At 38.2% G+C, this 19,977-nt stretch overlaps 1 protein-coding gene across 2 annotated transcripts; it reads right to left on the bottom strand.

Annotated features, from left to right (window-relative positions):
- Window positions 1-558: 558 nt before the first annotated feature.
- On the bottom strand, window positions 559-19,950 carry cusr (Copper-only SOD repeat protein). 2 transcript variants are annotated; one of them, XM_085410368.1, is made up of 11 exons: window positions 19,835-19,950; window positions 12,261-12,314; window positions 8,593-10,657; window positions 7,991-8,090; window positions 5,472-5,549; window positions 5,195-5,299; window positions 4,347-4,479; window positions 4,112-4,226; window positions 3,759-3,883; window positions 1,836-1,920; window positions 559-1,082 (listed from the first exon to the last, which is right to left on the bottom strand). In XM_085410368.1, exons 2-11 carry the CDS (start codon window positions 12,298-12,300, stop codon window positions 983-985), a joined length of 2,946 nt encoding a protein of 981 aa, XP_085266494.1. In that variant the 5' UTR covers window positions 12,301-12,314; window positions 19,835-19,950; the 3' UTR covers window positions 559-982. The 2 variants fall into 2 exon arrangements, with proteins under 2 accessions (XP_085266494.1, XP_085266493.1); XM_085410367.1 differs by having other exon boundaries at window positions 559-1,092; window positions 1,840-1,920.
- Between the last annotated feature and the right edge of the window lie 27 nt (window positions 19,951-19,977).

Raw genomic sequence — 19,977 nt, 5'->3', positions numbered from 1 at the left:
TTTTGAAACTTTTGAAAAACTTAAATGATACAATTTTAAGAATGATTGAAATACTGTATATTATTTTGGTGCAATCTTTTCAACTTTTTACCCACATAGATGGAAACTTGAGGTTGATTGCACGGCCTTTAAACTTATAAAAAAATATATATTTTTAAAGAGTTAAGTGTCAGTTTCTGCTCTTTGTGATCATCATCTTTTAGTTTTAGCAGGAATTCATGTGGTTTTTGAGCCAGACAGTTTGCGTGATGCTCACGTGTTGAAACTAAAACTAATCAAAATGTGGGAAACTGTCTGAATGTGTGGAAAAGAGTGAGGGAATGGGTGGAAAAGTGATATGCACTTTACCTGGACACCATGTTAATGAAAGGAATAACACTGCAGTCTATTTAATCTAATCATTAGACATTTTGCAGCTATTTGGAGGTTTGTTTTGCTGGAATGAATTGAAAAAGTTAAAAAAATCTTATTTTGCAAATCTTAACAGAATTACTGTCCAGCTAAAAACTGCATCTGCAATTTAAACACATTTACTCTGGAAACTGACAAGGCATCCAAACATTATTGTACTTTATTCACAAATTTCAAGATATACACAAAATTTCACATGGATATTTTGAGAGTGCATACATGAAAAACAAAGTTAGGAGGTCAGAAGATACAATAAAACCACCCACCCATTAAAGAAACCAAATGACATAAATAGAAAAAAAATCTAGTTTGCAGAAATTTCTAAACATTAAACTCTTACCTGTTACCTAAGCCTTGTTACCTACCATTATTATTTTTATATTTATATTTTAGATTTTTATAAAAGTAATGAAAAAAGGGAAATTCTTCATTGATTGAAATTTGTTTTTCAATGTAACAGATTGTGTTCATTCGCTTGATGATCACTGTTGCATTTGACAGACATTCTATTCACAATCTTTTTAAGGTCATGTAACCCCACTGACGGTGAAGGTGTGGCTGAGTCTCCGGGCTATAAATAAGTTGCTGAAGGCAGCAGACAGGCGAAGGCGAACATCAAGCCAAGAAGAAAAGTCCATGGCGTGAGGGCTGGACTTGGACTTGGACTTGGACTCGGACCTCCTAATAAGAAATTAGAAAGGCATTCACATGTTATTTGAATGACTAACAATGATCACTGAAAACACGAACTGCGACTGCAAATATTAGATTTTTACAGCTGACAGCACAGAGCAAAGATGAAAACTCAATTCAATTTTATTTATGTAGTGCCAAATCACAACAACAGTCCCCTCAAGGCACTTTATATTGTAAGGTAACTAGCACAAAGAGACTTGAACAGGCAGAAACTGTTGTCAGTCATGCCTGACTGCTCATCACTGTTTTTGTTACCTATTAAAGTTCAGGTTTTCAGGTTATTTGCTGGGCTGGGGTCAGCTTTAGCATCACTCTGGTTCTTGGCTAGCTTAGCATTAGCATGCTAGCAAAGCGCCATGCTATTTTCCTTTTTTAAAAATAAATGTAATGTCCATATCCACACTGTTGACTGGACCACTGTTTTTGGCGAACTGAAATCAGCCGATTGATTGTAAGTGGAAACGTTAAGTGATATCAGACTTATGATTTCCAAGGAACTGAACCACTGGGAACTGATTCTCTACAAGGTTTGGTTCTCAGTTCCAGTCCCTATTAATAGCTCATATGGCTTCCAAGTTTTTCAAGTGTTATGCATTATTTTATTGTTTGGATTGTAAAAAAGGACTTCAAAGTGTCCTTCTATATGTTGTCTAAATACATTGTTAATTTCATTTTACCAAAAGGCATTTAAAGCATAGTCAAAGCTTTAAGAGCGGTATAAAATGCACTTACTTGTACATATGTCAGACTCTCTGAAGACGCCCATTTTGTCACTGGTTTTGACAGAGCTCAGCAGGCCAGTGCTCACATTCCCTTTAGCATACAGACAAAGTAACAGTGCTTACTTACACATATACCAGTGTACTTAGCATACTTAGAGTTTCACTGTTTTGTTATACTTCATACTGGGATAGTATAAATGCCTGTCATGTGATATAGTGTGTGAAAGCTGTGAAATTCTCCTCAGTTACCCCCTGGGACAAAGGAAGGGACAGAAAATGAGACTCCCAGACTTCAACTCCAGTCTCAAATTACTTTTCATTATTCCAGGTTTGCGGAAGATTTTCAATACCCATTATTGTTCATTGTATCGATGTCCTGACAAAAAGCTTGGCCAGTCTAAAGCAGCTGAACCATTTACTGACATAGATGCTGTAACATTCACGCAAGACTAACATTAATATTGAGAATACGAACAAGGGAACACTCGGGGACAAAGGCATATGACTCACACTGCCCCCTCATATAAATAATATATACATATATTATAAAATCATAACATAAATCAAATAATATTCGATTAAAAGTATGAAATAATAAACAAGAATGGAAAAAGTCTAATGTAACAGCCAGGCAACGGGAAATGAATTATATCAAAGGCATTGTTTTAAGTACTTGGTACCTGGGTGGTGCAGTAGTTCTAGATCAGTTCTAGGTGAGGAGTTCTTTGAGGCTATAGTGTGTGCAAATGTTTTGGACTGAATGGTGAAGAAATTGTATTATGTCTCTTAATCAAACAATAACTCAGGTTTGATATGTCAGATATTTACAATAAAATATGATTAAAAATTTACATTTGCAGTCTGAAGTTTGACTGTTTGAAGCACCCAATGTTATTTGGGCCAAAATATCTTCATTAAATTGTCAAAACAATAAACATGACCCGATAATTAGCTGGCCTGTTTGATAGTTGTCCATCAGCTAAATGTCTCTGTGGTCATAATAAAGCAGGGGAAAATGCTTTGGCTTTTCATTCTAAATCATCTCATGAAGCAGAAGATGCATGTGAGTTCCCAGAGTGTGGCTTAGCTTTCCAGGGGAACTCCTTCAAAACGTGATTGCAGGCAGTTCATAACAACCTGTTGCATTTGCATCATGTTCCGGCTAAGGATCGAGTAACTGCTGGTGTGACACCGAATTCCTTCACGATACACAAGTCGGGTATAAATCAAAAATAAATGCTAGAAGCACATTAGTCCACGACTGACATTTTCAATCTTGGAGAGTCTAACACACATTGACCCAAAGTATTTGAATTCAATTTTCAAAATAATAAAAATCCTCTGGTAGATCACACTTATAGCCTGTTTGAAAACATCAGCTAAAGTTCTCTGTTCATAATAAAATAATCATTATTGCAGTGGGAAAAAGTTTCAGCTTGTCTTTATTTCAAATCATCTGATGAAGCATGTTGAATTCCTAACATACCTTGCCAAAGACACCTGTAAAAGACAACTGTCTGACATTATAGCCTACCAGAGGCTGTAGTGTACTTTGTATTTCTTCAACAAACTTTAAATTGTTAACAATATTCACTCTACCTACTGATAGCTCAGTAGGTAGAGTGGTGGCCCCATGATCGGAAGGTCGGGGGTTCAACTCTACTGAACGGCTACCCTGAGGTACCCCTGAGCAAGGTACCGTCCCTACACACTGCTCCCCGGGCGCTGCATTGGTGGCTGCCCACTGCTTCACTGGGTGAATGGGTTAAATGCAGAGGAACTATTTCCCTATGGGGACTAACACATACACATTATTATTATTGAAATACTTGTATTAATACTGACATTATGACACCTTCTCACATCATCGTGTTGTTCCTTTTTTTGGTTGCCAAATATGGAAGTTTGATTACATTTTTTCTGCCTTACCAGATATCATGAAGTTGACTTGCTGACATGTTCCCCCAGATACAGACTGAGGAGATGTGGGCAAGATAGTAACTCTTGCCAGGTTCATTTGCAGTACGTCAGCGACCCTGTTTCGGAAGTCATACCTGGACATAAAGACACCAACATCCACTTTAACGTCATACAAACACTTGAGCTCTACAACAACAACTATTTAATACAGCACTGATAAAAGGGTTATACAGTGCACTATGTACAGAACAGTTTTATAGAACGTCTACGCAAATGGCCTCCAGCAAGCAATTAAAGTGTCTTGAGTGATTTAGGATTACATGAAAAGTATTCATCATGCAGTATGTTGTAATTACACTCACCGGCTGAATGTAGTCACATTGGGAAACGTCTGCGCTGCTGATGGGGATTCAGGGAGGATGTCGGCACAGGCTGTGATGTTTTCTCCATTCTTCAGCACTAAAGATCTGAAGACCACTAATAACACACACAAAACATAACGAACAATTAGACTTAACAAAGTAAACTCACCTCTTTGGAGATTTTGAAGTTTTGTATTTGCTGTTATCACTGATCACATATGGTGACTCATTTCACCTGTGCTGTCTCCAGAGAGGTGAATAATGCTGTCAGTATAGAACTGTCTCTGTGTCAGGCTAACCATGCCATGTCTTACAGATATCTCCCCCACCACGCAGCTCAGTGGGTTTTCTAAAGAACAGGTGGGTCTCTGCAAGTGGAAGCGAAAGAAAGAAGTGATTTGCACAAGTTAGAGGAAGAGGAAGTGAGAAGTTAGCAATATTCTCCGGTTATTGACCAATTGCATCACTGGTCCCATTAAGTAAAAGAAATGTTCATATTATGTCTTATACATATATTATATGCTTACATGTAAACATTTGAAGAAAAACATGTAGAGATTATTAGATGAGCACATGTCAATCATGTTAGCATTACAATTATTTAGGCAGGTTTAAGTTGATCATGATCCTTTGCAAAATCTTTTTCATATAAAGCCAATAATTTGGTCGTTGAGATTATTTACTTTTGATAATTAGTGCAGTTTTTAGCATCTTTATACTATTATATACATTCATATACCCTTACAAGCATAAAAATGTACTATTATATTTACACTTTAAACTGATCATCTTCAGGGCAGCCTTTGAATCTTAAATTCAGTGAAATTCCGAATTTTCAAACTGAAGAACTAAAGAAACTTGTAATTAGACTCAGACTGGCCCCTTATTACAATATGTGTCCCCAAACCGCCAGGAAACAGCAACCCTTCTGGACTTCCTTCAAGTAACTTATGGTCAAACTACCTGGCCAAACTCTTTTTTTCTTCCACTTTTTTTGCTTTCAATTTCTCATTTCTTAAGTGTGTTGTTTCTGTTTTATTTCGTTTTTGCGTCCTTTTTACGCAGATAAGATTAGGATCTCACCATCGATGTCATGTTGAAGGGATTGAATGTGTCTCCCACACTGTTGCACCCGGTGTCACTGGAGCCAACCCGATTAGTTGTGATGAACAAGGAAGCTGTTGATTTCTTCAGTTTGGGATAAAATACAGGTGTGAGAATGATGTCTTTTAACACATCTATCCCATTAAAGGCTTAAAGAGAGTTTCACACTGATGGGTGGCAGATGAACACTGAGTTTTGTGATGGTGGCCAATATAATTTTTTTGCATGCATGTAGATTATATAAAGCTGTACTTACATTATCCCCCGCAGATGACTTAAGGTTCACCTCCAGAGTAACATCGCTGCTACTCCCATCGAGGAACACCTGCTGTTGCTGGGATGAGGAAAACAAAGTGCTTACATTACAAAGAAGGAATCTCATAGTTCAATCGCAACTAAACACTTGCTTTGCTGAAGCATGAATGCCGTTAAAATGAACCGAGTATAGATTTGTGGATACTGCTGTCCACCTTTAAGTGTAAAGGTATTTCACTATGACATTTCATTTCACTTTTCTTTTGATTCTCAGTCTGTCTGAGTGAAACCACTCTATTTTGTTGCAGAACAACATTGATTACTCAAACTGCCTACTTCTCTTTAATCATATAGGCTGTTTAGAGATACTGCAATCTCTTCTCTCCATTAGTGTAGTGCAGAGCTCAGTATGGGGCCTCTGGAGGGCAGCTGCCAGAGACAGCTGTTCCCTTGGTGAGCTTTTAGTTTGGTGAAACCGCACGTACCATTAGCCAGCGGATAGATGCTAAGCTAATGCTCTCGTCCCCCTCTTCCTTTTGCTTCCTGTTGCAAGCTATCGTAGGCATAATGAATTCTGTCCAGTGCAGCAGAAATACACTGTCATGTTTTTGTGGCAGCTTGGCTCAAAATAAGTTAGCAATGATAAAGAAACAATTGTTCTGCTCTTAGGCTATCAGATATATTATACTACGACTCATTCACTCATCTCATTCAATTATAACTTCTTTTGTTTCTCTGTCAAACTGGTCTCAATACAGTATTTTACACACTGCTAGTAAGATTAGCAACCTTTTACAAGTGGGTAGCAGTTAAATACACCGCTTTAGATGTGGTGTATAAGATAAGAAAAGCTGCTGTCTTTCTAAAAGTTGAATCCTCTGTGGGAAATCATGCCTGTGATGTTAGCATCAGTGTGAGCTAAATATTAGAAATGTAAAACCTTTTGTTAAAATGTAAAATCCAAAAGAAGGGAGCTCATGAGATTAAAATAGCATATGCCTCACCTGATCTTGAAGCCATTAGTAATGCAAAGGAATGCAGTGTTAAATGAATGTAGTACACACTCCCTAACTTGTCTGATTAGATGGCAATCAAACTGTTTTTTTTTTACATTTGTTGCAAGAGATAATTGCATGGCTTTGTTGTTGTTTTTTCCACTTCAGATATGTTCACTTGTTAAACACTTATTCATATACAGTAAATCATTATCTTTTAAATAGAACCTTTTGTGTTAAGTTGGGGTCGGCTTCATCCTCTGTGGCCCCTCTGCTTTGGGGTGTTCCACAGGGATCTATTCTTGGGCCGTTATTGTTTTCATTGTACCTCTTGTCCCTTGGCGCGATTTTCCGAAAGCATAAAGTGCCATTCCATCTATACGCAGATGACTGCCAGCTCTACTTACCTTTTAGTCATTCTGATAGTCTCCCAACTGGACCTCTGCTTGACTGCCTTACTGATGTCAAAGCATGGATGGCAAACAACTTTTTAAATTTTAATGATCGGAAGACAGAAGCAATTTTATTTGGCCCAAATCGTTCTTCTCATACTCTGGATGTTGATCTTGCAGCTTTGACTTCCCAACTAAAGAGTTCGATCACAAATCTCGGAGTTAAAATTGATTCTGCACTCACCTTTGATGACCATGTAAACGGGGTGGTAAAATCAGCATTTTATCACCTCAGACGTTTATCAAAGGTTAAGCCCTTTCTTTCCAAGCGTGACTTGGAAAGCGTTATTCATGCCTTTATTACCTCACGTTTAGATTATTGTAATTCTCTTTTAACAGGGGTTGGGCAGGGCACTTTGTCACGCTTGCAATTAGTGCAAAATGCTGCGGCACGATTTTTAACTGGTAGAAGAAAATTTGATCACATCACTCCGATTTTGGCCTCTTTACACTGGCTTCCAATTGAATTCAGGATCCGTTTTAAAGTCCTTTTATTGGCTTTTAAATCTCTAAATGGTCTGGCACCTGTTTATTTGTCTGATTTGTTGAAGCCCCACGTCCCCACTCGTTCCCTTCGGTCAGCTGAGCAGTTGCTGCTTTCGGTCCCAAAGTCACGGCTGAAACTTAGAGGAGACCGAGCGTTCTCTGTTGCCGCGCCGATGCTTTGGAATAACCTTCCTCTCCACATTAGACAGGCTGCATCAGTGCCCGTTTTTAAGTCTTTATTAAAAACCTATTTTTATTCCCTGGCTTTTAACTCTGTGGGTAACTGACATTTTTATTTTATTTTATTTTTTTTATTTTTATTTTTTTTATTGTTTTTTAACTTTATTGCTATGTCTGGTTTTATTACTATGTGCATATTAGTATTGTACAGCACTTTGGTCTACCAGGTGTGTTTTTAAAGTGCTATATAAATAAATAAATGATGATGATGATGATTATTGTTTTGTGAGGAACCATTTAGTCACAGAAAAATAGAAATTATTGAAATTAATAGACCAAACGAAAGAAAGAAAGTAGATGAGAAACATGAGATGAGCACCAAACACTTTATCTGTAATGATTCTTACCAGTCTAACTGTCCCAGTCACTGTACCATTAAAGACAGCCTTGGCAATAACCCATTCACCATCTGTGAGTCTATCAGCCAAGATGTTGGCACACCTAATTCTGTAAAAAAACAAAAAACAAAACACATAAACTAAGAGAAACACAATTAAGATAAGAAAATCGTATCATGTTCTGACATCTAGGAGGATCTTCAACAAAGTATTTTGCTGAGTAATTCTTTGTCATGGCACAAAACACCAGGAAGTTATGTCCGCAACTGACATTTTACACTGGTGTCCTCGAAAGACTGACACGTTTTTGTTTCTGTGCCAGAAGTCGGTCTCTCAACTTACATATCTGGTTATTCTGCATAAGGACTTGCAACTAACCAGACCTTTCACTTGTTGGAGTTGTCCCAAATGATAAATACTTCCTCTTTTTTGCAACAGATACCAAGTATTTAAAAATAAAAGATTAGCTAACAATTTTATTTCTAAAAAAAAAGACGATGTGGTAACCTGTGTATGACATTGCTTTCTTTTCTTCCCTTTTAATTTTGTGCTGCGTTATGTTCTTTCTTTCTCTCTGCTAAGAACACAAATAGTAAAGTACACATTCTCACCTTGCTCCACTGACATTGTGAACCACCAGCGACCTTCCCACTATGCTGTAGGGTCCAGTCATCGACATGTCAGGGTCCATGTATACAGCTTCAAAGTTGTTTTGATCATTAAGTGTGCCGAACTTCCCGCTGATGTCTCCCATCTCATACTGGTCCACAGTGCCAACTCCAGGAGGGGGGGATTGTGATACGTTCCAGGCTAGTGGGTTGAAGTGGCCCTGGATGTTTGCATTTGAACAGGGCTCTGCACTGCCTGGGTTGAGGGGCAACACGTGGACATGATAACCACTAGCTATGGAGTTCAGGCTCATTAAGGAAACATTTATAGTTGTGGGACCTTGTGGCACAGCCCGGGAGAAACCCACTTGTCCATCAGAAACTCCAGGGCCAAACCATGTACCTAAGCTAGCTTTGGGAACTTGCACCAATGTGACATTGGCACAGGCTATTCTTGGCCCGCCTCTTTCTGCTTGATGGATGACCACAGAGCGGCCAATAATGCCGGGCATGGGCACCCAGGAGGTGACATCAGTGAAGAAGTATTTTGCTGCCACTACCTCTAACGTGGTTCCAAGATCAAGGGTACTGTGTTTGCCGGCGAGGTCTCCAACCTCACAGGATAGGGGACCAGATGGGTTACAGTGGAGGGAATAGCTGGCATCAATGGTGATGTTGAAGGGGTTCCAGTGACCTCCAGTTGTGGTACAGTGGCCTTGATCATCATCCCTCTCTGAGCTGATTGGGTAGACGTGAACATGCCAGTTGTGGTTTTTGGTTGGTGTTGTAGGATTTCCGTATGCCAAATTCAGAAATATGGATACATCAGAGAGGGGGTTGTTCACCAGCTGTGTGAACCAGACCTCACCAACCACAGGGCTTGAAAATATGGCTCTGCCTACAATAACCTCGCCTGGATAGCTGATACTCATGCAAGCAAACCTCGAACCATTTGGTTGGTGAATGACGACTGAGCGACCTACAATGCTGTTCTTTCCAAACAGAGGGAGATTGAAGTCTGTGAATGTCATGTCCACCATATTTTTGCCTGCTATGCTCCCGTGCTTGGCACTGAGGTCACCCACCTCATACATGTCATGTGTTGACCCTGGGACTCTTGGGTAAGTTGGGCTACTTCTGTTCAAACTAAATGGATTCCAGTGGTCACCTATACTATCATTTGAACACCGGTTTGTTAATGACCTAACAGGAAAATCGTGGACATGGTAAAAGGCAACATTGCTCTGTAAATTGGTCAGATTGACACTCAACTCTGTGAGATCAAAAGGGGAAGCCTGACGAAAACTGAAGTATCCTTTGATCCCATTCATGTTCACATCAGCTCTAACCTGTTTCACTGGCACATTATAGATCTGAGCACAACTGAAACTTGACCCCACCCTAAGGAAAAGAAACCCATTTGTGGTTTGGAAGCTACTGAGGTCCAGACGGGATTTCTGGAGCTGCAAAGGGGTCCCGACCTTTACGGAACCCAGAGGAGTCAAAGATGCATTATTTAAGCTTTTAAGTAGAATATCACAGTTTGCAACAGTACTTGTAGCTCTATAGAGCGTGACATTAGTTTGCGAGGCATTAACTTGACCGATCGTCACAAGATCTGCAAGAACCCTGGAGCTGGCGTTATCCATGTTATAACGGATATAAACGTTACCCGCGATGGGCCCATAGAACCTGGCCTGACTAGTTACGAGGGTCTGACCTTGACTTACAACTGTGCATACTTTAGTTCCGTTACACGTTTGCAACGACAGTGAGAAGTCATCAAGGTTTTTTCTTTGCGCAAAGAGTTCGGACACATTGATGTTAGAATTTGAGGCAAGATCAGCAGTAAAAGTGAAGACGCTGGAGCCGATATTTTGTTCAGAACAGGGCTGAGCAAAGTGGCCATACATGACGGGAAACTCGCTGAGGGAAATGTTTACTGAACGACAGGATCCAGCCCCAGACACGTTGACAGTGGCCATCTGAGACATTGAGTTAAACTGCACCAGCCCAATGACTCCTCCCATGTTCAAAGGTGCCAGAAACTGAACACAGGAAATGGAATCTGAAAAAGAAGACAAGGAAAAGCTAATTGCCGCGGCATTACTACAGCTGTCAATGCACAAGCACTGAACAAAAAAACCCCAGCACAAACATCCTTAAAAGCTTAAAAAAGGATTAAAAAAGAAATCCCCTCAAGACATATTACAACCTTGACATGACCAAGAAGTTGAATATTTAATATACTAAGAAGTCAAGTTTCTAATCGGTCTTTTCTGAACTGTACACTGGGCCTCATCTGATTTCCAAAGTAGCAGAAGATTTTTCATCCACGTCTTACAGTAAAAAACCTTGAATAAAAACGAACACAAAATCAGCTGTTGACCATAAACATGTACCTGACCTTTACACCCCCACATTTTGTAATAATATAAAAACACCACACTTTATGTGCATTAGACAGAAATGATGAATATTCCACTTAAGGCCAGATTGTCTGACGAAGGTATGAAAAAACACAGATAACAATTGCTTAGTTGTGTGTGACCAGTCTATTTAAGAAAATATGAGCGCCACACAGGTGGCAGCACAGTAGTTTCTGAGAAAGTCAAAAAAATAGTTACATAATATGATAATGTGTTTATTAAAAAATATGGGTAGATAATTTTGTTGGGAATATAACATTTGTCTCATATGTAGAACAAATTTTATATTCCATTTGTAGAAACACTTTTAAAACATTTTTACCATATAGTAGAGAACTACTTGATAAGTTTGTATGCATAAGGTAGAAACACTGGTTCACATTTGAGTTTCTGTTCCCAATTATCTGTTACCACCAGCTTTCATTTCTTTATGTTATTCAGAGACTAAAATGGGGAAATTCTACTTTTACAATGTGTTGCCCTGGTATAAATACCTTCTAGTAGCCCTATTTTGATTTCCATTTCCATTCTAATTTAAAATGACACTATATTGATTCACAACAAAAGAAAATCACCCTCTTTATTTTCAAAGCTTCTATAGTCAAGTGAGTAGAAAATCTCCCATTATTTAGAGTGAAGTGGTAAAATCTAACATAACTGTCCTATAACTAGTTAGTTTTAAGGTGTAAGTGTTGACATACCAGAGCAACAACAGATTGGGGTCTTTTTGCAAACCCAAAACTAAATATTCATTAAATACCTTACACCATAAGTAGGTACTATTTTTCTCTGGATCACCATCCTGCTCTGACAATCATCTTGTAATAAGCCTGATTTTCTTTTGAAAATAAAGCAAGTGACAGATGGGAATATGGTTGACAAATCAAAAGGCAGCATGTTCAATGCAGTGTATGTAGACCTCTAATGGCAAATTTCTTAACTAGTTTCAAGCGGTCAGAGTTCAACTTTAACATCCCCTGTAAGAGATGCAGCATACTAAGCTTTGATCTTGAGCAGCTCAGATATCTACTGGATGACTGACTTCAAAATACATTAATCATTACAAACAGTTGCTGTTAAATGATAACTATTTGGCAACATGCTTCTAACACCTTTCTTTGAAAAACATTCATAAGAAGAAAATGAGCACATGTGAGTTAAAATAAACTAGGTTGCTCAATACATAAATCATTCATAATGTCCATTTGGCCTAACTGGATAAGAAGATTAAAAATTACTCACCAAGCAAAAGAAACAGCAGAGTAGCACTGAGAAGGGACATGTTGTCAGATGTGTCTAAAACACAGAATAAACAGAAAATATTGAAAGTGCAGGTTTGGGGGGGAAAAGTCACAGCAGAAAAAGTTCAGTTATGGCAAATTAATGGACAGACTCTTGGTATGTGTCTCTCTGCTTTCTAAGAGTCTTTCATGTGTGACTCAAAAGCATGCAGCCTTCCTTGCACTTCTGTTTATAAGCTGCAGTCTGTGCTCTCCCAGCCTCTGATTGGTCCTCATGTGGGGAACAGTGTCTCATTCACGTGGGTAGGGGAGGGATGTCTGGCAGGATGGTTAGAGGCGGCTCACTTGATGACGTTCATTTTACGGAAATGTACAGGCATTGAAAAGAACTTAATGGCCTTACTAATGTATTTTAAAATACAATAGTAAGCTCAAGAACATTTTTGAGACTTAAAATAATAATCTTTCATTGTGGACTGAGTTGAAAGTTTCTTAGTCACAGGATCTATTACACGTTGCTCTTTGTAGCATGCACCATAACATTTTTTAATGTCTCTACCTAAAATCATAAAAAATAAATTCAGCATGAAAGAAAACAAAAAAATGCAGCAGATTAAGCAGTTTTGATTTATTTTTTTAACTGTTTTTTTTTCCATTGTGATCTGAATAACTTGAGCAACAACAAAGGAAGTTTAAAGTTCCCAATGTTAAACTCACAGAGGAACTTTGAAGTCTACTCTTACACGAGAGCCACAGCTCTTTGAACACGCTAATGCTTCTACATTTCTACTTTAAAATTCCCCTTTTGCACCCTATTTCTACCTCTTCCCTTTTTTCTACTTAAAAAGTATACGAAAACCAAAACTGCTACTCTGACAAAGTTCAAGGGAAAAACTGAATAGCAGAAAATAGCAACTTTATTTAAAAATAGCAGCTTAATGGCCCATCACCGTATACTGTTATACTACGTAACTCTTTAAATATGTATTTAACAGCCTTTGAAGTGGTTTTGGTCAGTCACTTGGCTTGTTTAAATCACTGATTGCATTGGTTGTGTTCCTCTCTCTGCTCACACTGTACACACAGGCTAGTCATTTGCACATGGATTCGCATGCATACAGAGAGTAGGCAATCGTAGCTCAATATAGGCAACTGGAAGGGAAGCAGATACATTAAAGTCATGGTATTGTTAGATGCAGTATACGCAGAGTAAGGTGAACTTCCCCACAGAAGTGTGGAAGAAGAAGGATAGTGGAATAACATATTAGAAGAACTTATATTAGCAGAATCATAGCGTTATGGTTTGGTTTAGGTTTCCCACTCAAAACACTTCACATTCTTAAGACGTGCTACAAAACATGGATAAAGCTTAAAGAGCAAATAGGCTCACTTCTGTCACTGACTGATAGAAATAATCTAAAAAAAATGACTTTTTGCTTCTAACAACTACTTTACATGAACGTTGCCTAATTTAATCTGTTCTAAACACCTTGTATTTGTACGCACACAGAGACGTTAATTTCCAAAGTAAACACACAGAAGATAACATTTCCAAGAAGCACTCTAAAAACCTCTAAAAACATGTTTTGTCACATAGATGTACAGGATCTGGCACTAATGTGAAAATGACTTTGCAATTACTCTGAGAGTTCATTGTTATGCTGCATATGACGGCATGAGGAAAAATGTCAACGACACAAAGCATGTCAAGCCTGTTCAGATGTTTTTAAAGCTATCATTGATTAAGCCAACAGTTAAGCAACTGCGCCTACATTATTCACACCTCATTCATAAATTACTCTAGGTGGATGATGATGGTTAACATGAATTTACTGTCATATATCAAACAATGCTTTATATTCGGCCACAGTGTTCATCCACGTCACGTGTTTTCTTGCATCAGATGTTGGAAAAAATCTTTTTCTAAGTCTGATCCGGTGTCCTAATGAATCAAAGTCACTTCAGATCATTTAGCTGGTGGTCATGAAATTACTGGAAGTAGCCATGAAAGTTAGAACCAGGGTACTTTGGTACAGTATTTTTCAAATTGTAAATTGAAACTGCAAAGTTCATAAGAAGTTTGCACACGCAAAAAAGGAAGCACGGATTATATGTAGGAATGTTGTAAATTAAAATTTATAGGTTCTCCACATATAAAATCTCCAACTTGTACCATATATAGTTTTTAAAAAGCCTGTTATTGTAACAATAAACAATTTCAGCTAGAACTATAATTTTAAGCAGGCAAAAACATACAGGTCGAAAGACATTTATGTTGTGTTACATTCACACTTTGTCAGTTTATGGAAGGATGAGGTGCGCAGCAAAGCCTGTATGGTACCCTGATGTGAGAGCCCATGAGCTGTTTTGTGTACTGGAGGGCCTTTGAAGAGGTTCAGGTGTCTCTGGCTTGCTTTGGTCACTGATTGCAGCAAAGACTTGAATGACGACATGGCTGTGTATACACAGGTTTGTCACACTCACACACACATGAGTAAAATAAATAATGACTACTAAATATAGGGAAAACGGAAAGAGGGCAGTCATAGCAGTTACAGTAATAGCAGCACAGGATGGATGAGAGCGCGGTAAAGTTAGAAAAGCCAGAATAAAGAAGGATTTTCAATATCTCTCCTCTCACTTGACTGCAACAACTGTAGTTTTTTGTTGTTGTTTTAAATTATAAAGAACTTTTGAAGAGGATATGAAAAGCTCTGTTCTAGGATGCCCTCTGGACCCAGTGGAGGTGGTGAGCAGTGTTGGTCAAGTTACTTGAAAAAAGTAATCAGTAACTAATTACCAATTACTTCCCCAAAAAGTAATCCCGTTACTTTACTGATTACTTATTTTCAAAAGTAATTAATTACTTAGTTACTTTTTAAAAACACGATTTACAACCTGAAGAGGTGATAAAGCGATAGATCTTTCAGCCCAATTCTACTTTTTCTGCATAATCCATCATACAAAATGTAATCAAATGGAAAAGTCTCTTTTTTAAACTTGTTTTATTAGTTTTAACCTTTTAACTTTATGCATCAAACAAAAATTTAATTATATGCAACATTCTCTGACTAGAAGAAATTAGTTTAACATTTAAACTTATTTTCTGCACATTCCAGCACATAATTTTTTTGTGTGTGTGTTTGCACTCAGTCTTTCAAATAGATGCAAGTAAAACACAGCAGAAAATAAATAACATCAAAGACTAGCGGTCCTGTTGCTCTATTTTCACCTGTAAAGCAGGAGTAGGGTAGGCGGAGGTTTACCCTGGTGCAGGTGTGCCGCAGCGGTCAGTGGAAGAATCCACGAGATTCTCTGTGAATTTCCCATCACGTCGTAGCGCACTCGGTGCTTGCTTGGAAGTTTAGGGGTTTTTTCGCTGTAAAAAGAAGTTTTCTTCCCACGCACAATGGACGCTAATGTTTTTGTCACTTTTTATGGAATCAAACCCAAAATAAGGCCAGTACTTCCACGCTTTAAACGCTGCACGCTCACACTCTCTCCCGCACTCGATATATGATCCATTGTTGATCTGCACACAGCTGTTGTCACCAACGTCGCACTCACTTATGTCACTGTCATGAGACATTCTCGCAAAAAAAATAAAAAAATCACGGTTTTAGTAATGCAGCGTTCCTACTGGAAAGTAACGGTAATCTAATTACCGTTTTTGCAACAGTAATCCCTTACTTTACTCGTTACCTGAAAAAAGTAATCAGATGTAACGCGTTACTGCCCATCTCTGGTGGTGAGTGACAGGAATGGTGGCTAAGCTGTCATCCCTGTTGGACAACATCTCCCACCCCATGCAGGAGACTGTGACAGCACTGAGCAGCTCCTTCAGTGGTTGCAGCACCCACGATGTGGGACGGAGAGATTTCGCAGGTCTTTCCTCCCCACTGCTGTCAGACTCCACAACAAAGACTTCAACTGATCAAACACACACATCCACACATGTGCAATAACACTAAGTGCAATACTCTTTTCTGGTATCGTTGTATTTTTACTCAGTTGTATGCAGCATTTGTATTCTATTTTTATCCTATTGTATATTTTATTCTATTTTATTCTACTGTATATAGTATTTTATTTTATTCTGTACAGTTGTGTACTGTATTTATTCTTATTATATTCTAATTTTGGTTTCATAACTTTTGCACTGTCCACTTCCTGCTGTGACAAAACAAATTCCCCACGTGTGGGACTAATAAAGGTTATCTTATCTTATGAAGATTTTTTAGTCCAGAAACAGTCCTTTGACTCTGCGTTAAAGATAAGATACTCACTGACATTTTGTTGTAAGGAATATTAATATTAAAACATCATTCCCCACTCAAAAACGCTCAAATTCTGACACAAAGAGAAATTAATAAAATGGATTATGCTGTTGGGGGAAATTAGATATTTTCTCTCGAGCCTTTTTGTGTCTAACCTGAATTTTCTGAAAACATGAACATTGCCCAGTTGTGTCCATCACATGCCAAAATAAATAAATCAACAAAAACTACTTTAACACCTTAGCAGGTGTTCAAATTACATCAATTCAACTTCAGATGAACTACAAAATATTACATTTATTTATATTAAATAAATATATATAATAATCATAAAATCAGATGTAGCATGTGAAAAAACTCCCCCCTGACACAGTAGCTTGTAGAACTACTTTAGAGAGCAACACGTTTAAGTAACATCCATGTTTTCTAATTGTTTCTTGCATGATTGTGGAGGAATTGTGGCTTCACGTGTCCCTTCTTCACCCTTCTATGCAACAACACTTGCTTCTCCAAGGCCATTCACACTTGAATGCTCCCAACCAGAAAAACCAAAAGTTCTGATTTCATAGATGTGGTCACATTTGCTGATCCTCAGTTAAACTGCTAAATAATAACACAGCGTAATAGGTAAAGTTTTCTAGTTCATTGGTGATGTATTTAACTAATTTTAAGACCTGCCAAAGACCTGATTATTTTTTAAATTATGTCCTGACAAATAAAATATTAGAAGACAAAGAGGCTGTAAATTATTTTTACGATGTCTGTAATGCAAGCTGAAAAACGTTTTGATATGCATAAGGATATTTTTTAGAGCACTACGGTCCCTCTAAAAACAAGCAGTCTAACCAGGGCTCATGTGAAGTGATGCAAATTTTAAAACATTCCCTTTACAATTAACAAAACGATTCTCTTATAATGGAGCCCATTGTTAACATGTTGGTAAGATGCCATCATAAACAATCTCCCAACTTCCCGTACGACGGGTACTCAAAGTCACTTACAGTATCACTGTGGTTCTATGATGATTGATTGGTGTGCAGCACTGTATGACAATGACTGGCAACGAATGCCTTTAGATGAGTTAACAGATTTTTTGGGGGTTATACAGTGTGCAGCCTCACATGACACTCAATGGCAAAGAACTGGATCATACTACGGGGTGGGGTACACTAGTCTATGGTAGGGCTGACAGCAGGGGTCCTGCAGGTTTTAGATATGTCCTTGATCCAACACCACTGATTTAAATGGCTAAATGACAAGGGACTCTCCACCATTTGAGCTTAGAACTGAAGAAGCTTCTCGGATGAGAGGTGAAACGTCTTCAAGCAACTTAAAGAAGTCCAGACGCTTTTCTTTACAAGCTCCTTTGACTACGATGACCTGGATGACTGAGAACCTTCACAGACAAGATTAATTGAAAGCTTTTTATTTGTATCATTAATCCAGGGATTCTGAATGATTTAATAACAGTTACAGTAATCCACATTCTTATGCCATAACAAGAATTATAACTGAAATGTACTTTCTTAAAGCTTTTCTCCAAATATTTAAAAACTGAGCTAGTATTCAAATATCCAAAATGCATTTCCGCAAATCAAAGTAATCTGGAACTGATATTCCAAATTACTAACATTTGTACCCCCAAAACGTTGCATTTTTTCACCATGTCTTTTGAGAAACATTTTTGTCATGAGGTCCATTCTGTACTTTGAATGATGGCATGAAAGAGTGAAACTATATCATATGACTTATTGCTGTATGCACAAGAAAAATGTTTCTGCATTTGAGGAATTGAGAGTAATCTTTAAAGCTTAGATCATTTAAGGTGGAAATAAATATGGAAGTTTCTGAGCAGCAAACAGGTCTGACTGGAGGAGGATGATAGAATACGACATCTTAGTAGAGGTAGTCCATCGTAGAGGAAATAAAGGCTGGATCGTGCATCAGTTTTGCATGTTGCAGCAGCTTGCATGCTTAAAATTTGCTTAGATGCAGCAGATAATGTAAAATTTAATTCTGACATTTGGAAAATGCAGTTTTTGAACATACAAATTGGCACTTAGAACGTTATACTTAGCTCATAAGACTTTACACCAGCGAAACTACGCATGATTCTGATATTTTTTTCCTCTGTTAGTGCTGTTAAGATTTGATTTTTAATTATTTTTCCTCTTTGGGCTTTTTTAAACCTTTATTCTGTAGCAGTGAACAGTAGAAAGAGAAGAGAGACAGCATGAAAAGACATGCAGCGAAGGACAAGTCAGACTGGAACCTGTGCCTCATGCCAAAAGTTAATTGAAAAAAATCTTTTATTCATTCTAGTTATAAATTGCTGTCGTCCACAATTTCCACAATTTCATTCTACTATGTAAAATGACAAAAAAGATCTTTAATCCATTTAATCCTTTTTGCTTTTTGTCTAGAAAGAAATGGAGAGTGGCCTTTGTTGTTTGTATGTGCGTGTATGTGTGTGCATCTGTGCGTGTAGAATTGGGAGCAGTTGTTTTACATTGATTTTACCAGTAGATGGAGTCAGCGTAGCGTGAGTTATGCGTTTTTCTTTCTGCTGAGGTTACTGTTTGCTGAATAAGTTTTCATCCCATACATCTATCCATCTATTAATCTATCTACTACGGGGTGGGGTACACTAGTCTATGGTAGGGCTGACAGCAGGGGTCCTGCAGGTTTTAGATATGTCCTTGATCCAACACCACTGATTTAAATGGCTAAATGACCAACTCCATGTCGAAGTTGAAGTTCTCCAGAGGCCTGGCAACGAACTAATCATTTGATTCCGGTGTGTTAACCCAGGGTGATGTCTAAAACCTGCAGGACACCGGCCCTCGAGGCCTGGAGTTTGTGACCCGTGGCTTACACAGAGAGACACACGTACAGCTAATTTAGAATCACCAGTTAAACTAACTCCAAGCATATCTTTGGACTTTGGGAGGAAGAAAACATGCGAACTCCGGCTGGCGGATACAAACTTAGGATAAACCCAAGTACACATCATCATCAACTATCATGATAATTTAAACAGCTCCACGCAGAGTGCCAAAGGCAAGCTTAACATTACAGAACAGTGCCGTTCAAGTATATCGTACAATAAAGAGCAAATAAGTTAACGCCCACATGTAACAGTATTCCCAAGAGACATTTAATTTGTTAATGTAGTGTGCATGCAGCATGCGAATAATCTACAGACACTCACAGCATATTTAAAACGTCCAAAATCTATTTTAAAACTAATGTTTATGTGATTAAACCGTGAACCGTGAAACAGAGCTTTTATATTCACCTTCTGGTTGAATCAGGTCAAAATATAAATAATACACGTCAACAACAGCACGCCTGGATCACGTGCGCTCAGTCTCCTGCGAGGGATTTGCAAAAAAATGCACCGCCTACTTCAGCACATTTCACTTCCTGCTATATTGTGAG

Source organism: Rhamphochromis longiceps, linkage group LG6, assembly GCF_057381845.1.
Source record: "Rhamphochromis longiceps isolate RC_006_pf linkage group LG6, R_longiceps_female_GT1.1, whole genome shotgun sequence".
Classification (NCBI taxonomy): domain Eukaryota; kingdom Metazoa; phylum Chordata; class Actinopteri; order Cichliformes; family Cichlidae; genus Rhamphochromis; species Rhamphochromis longiceps.
This window is presented reverse-complemented; position numbering and strand designations above follow the sequence as displayed.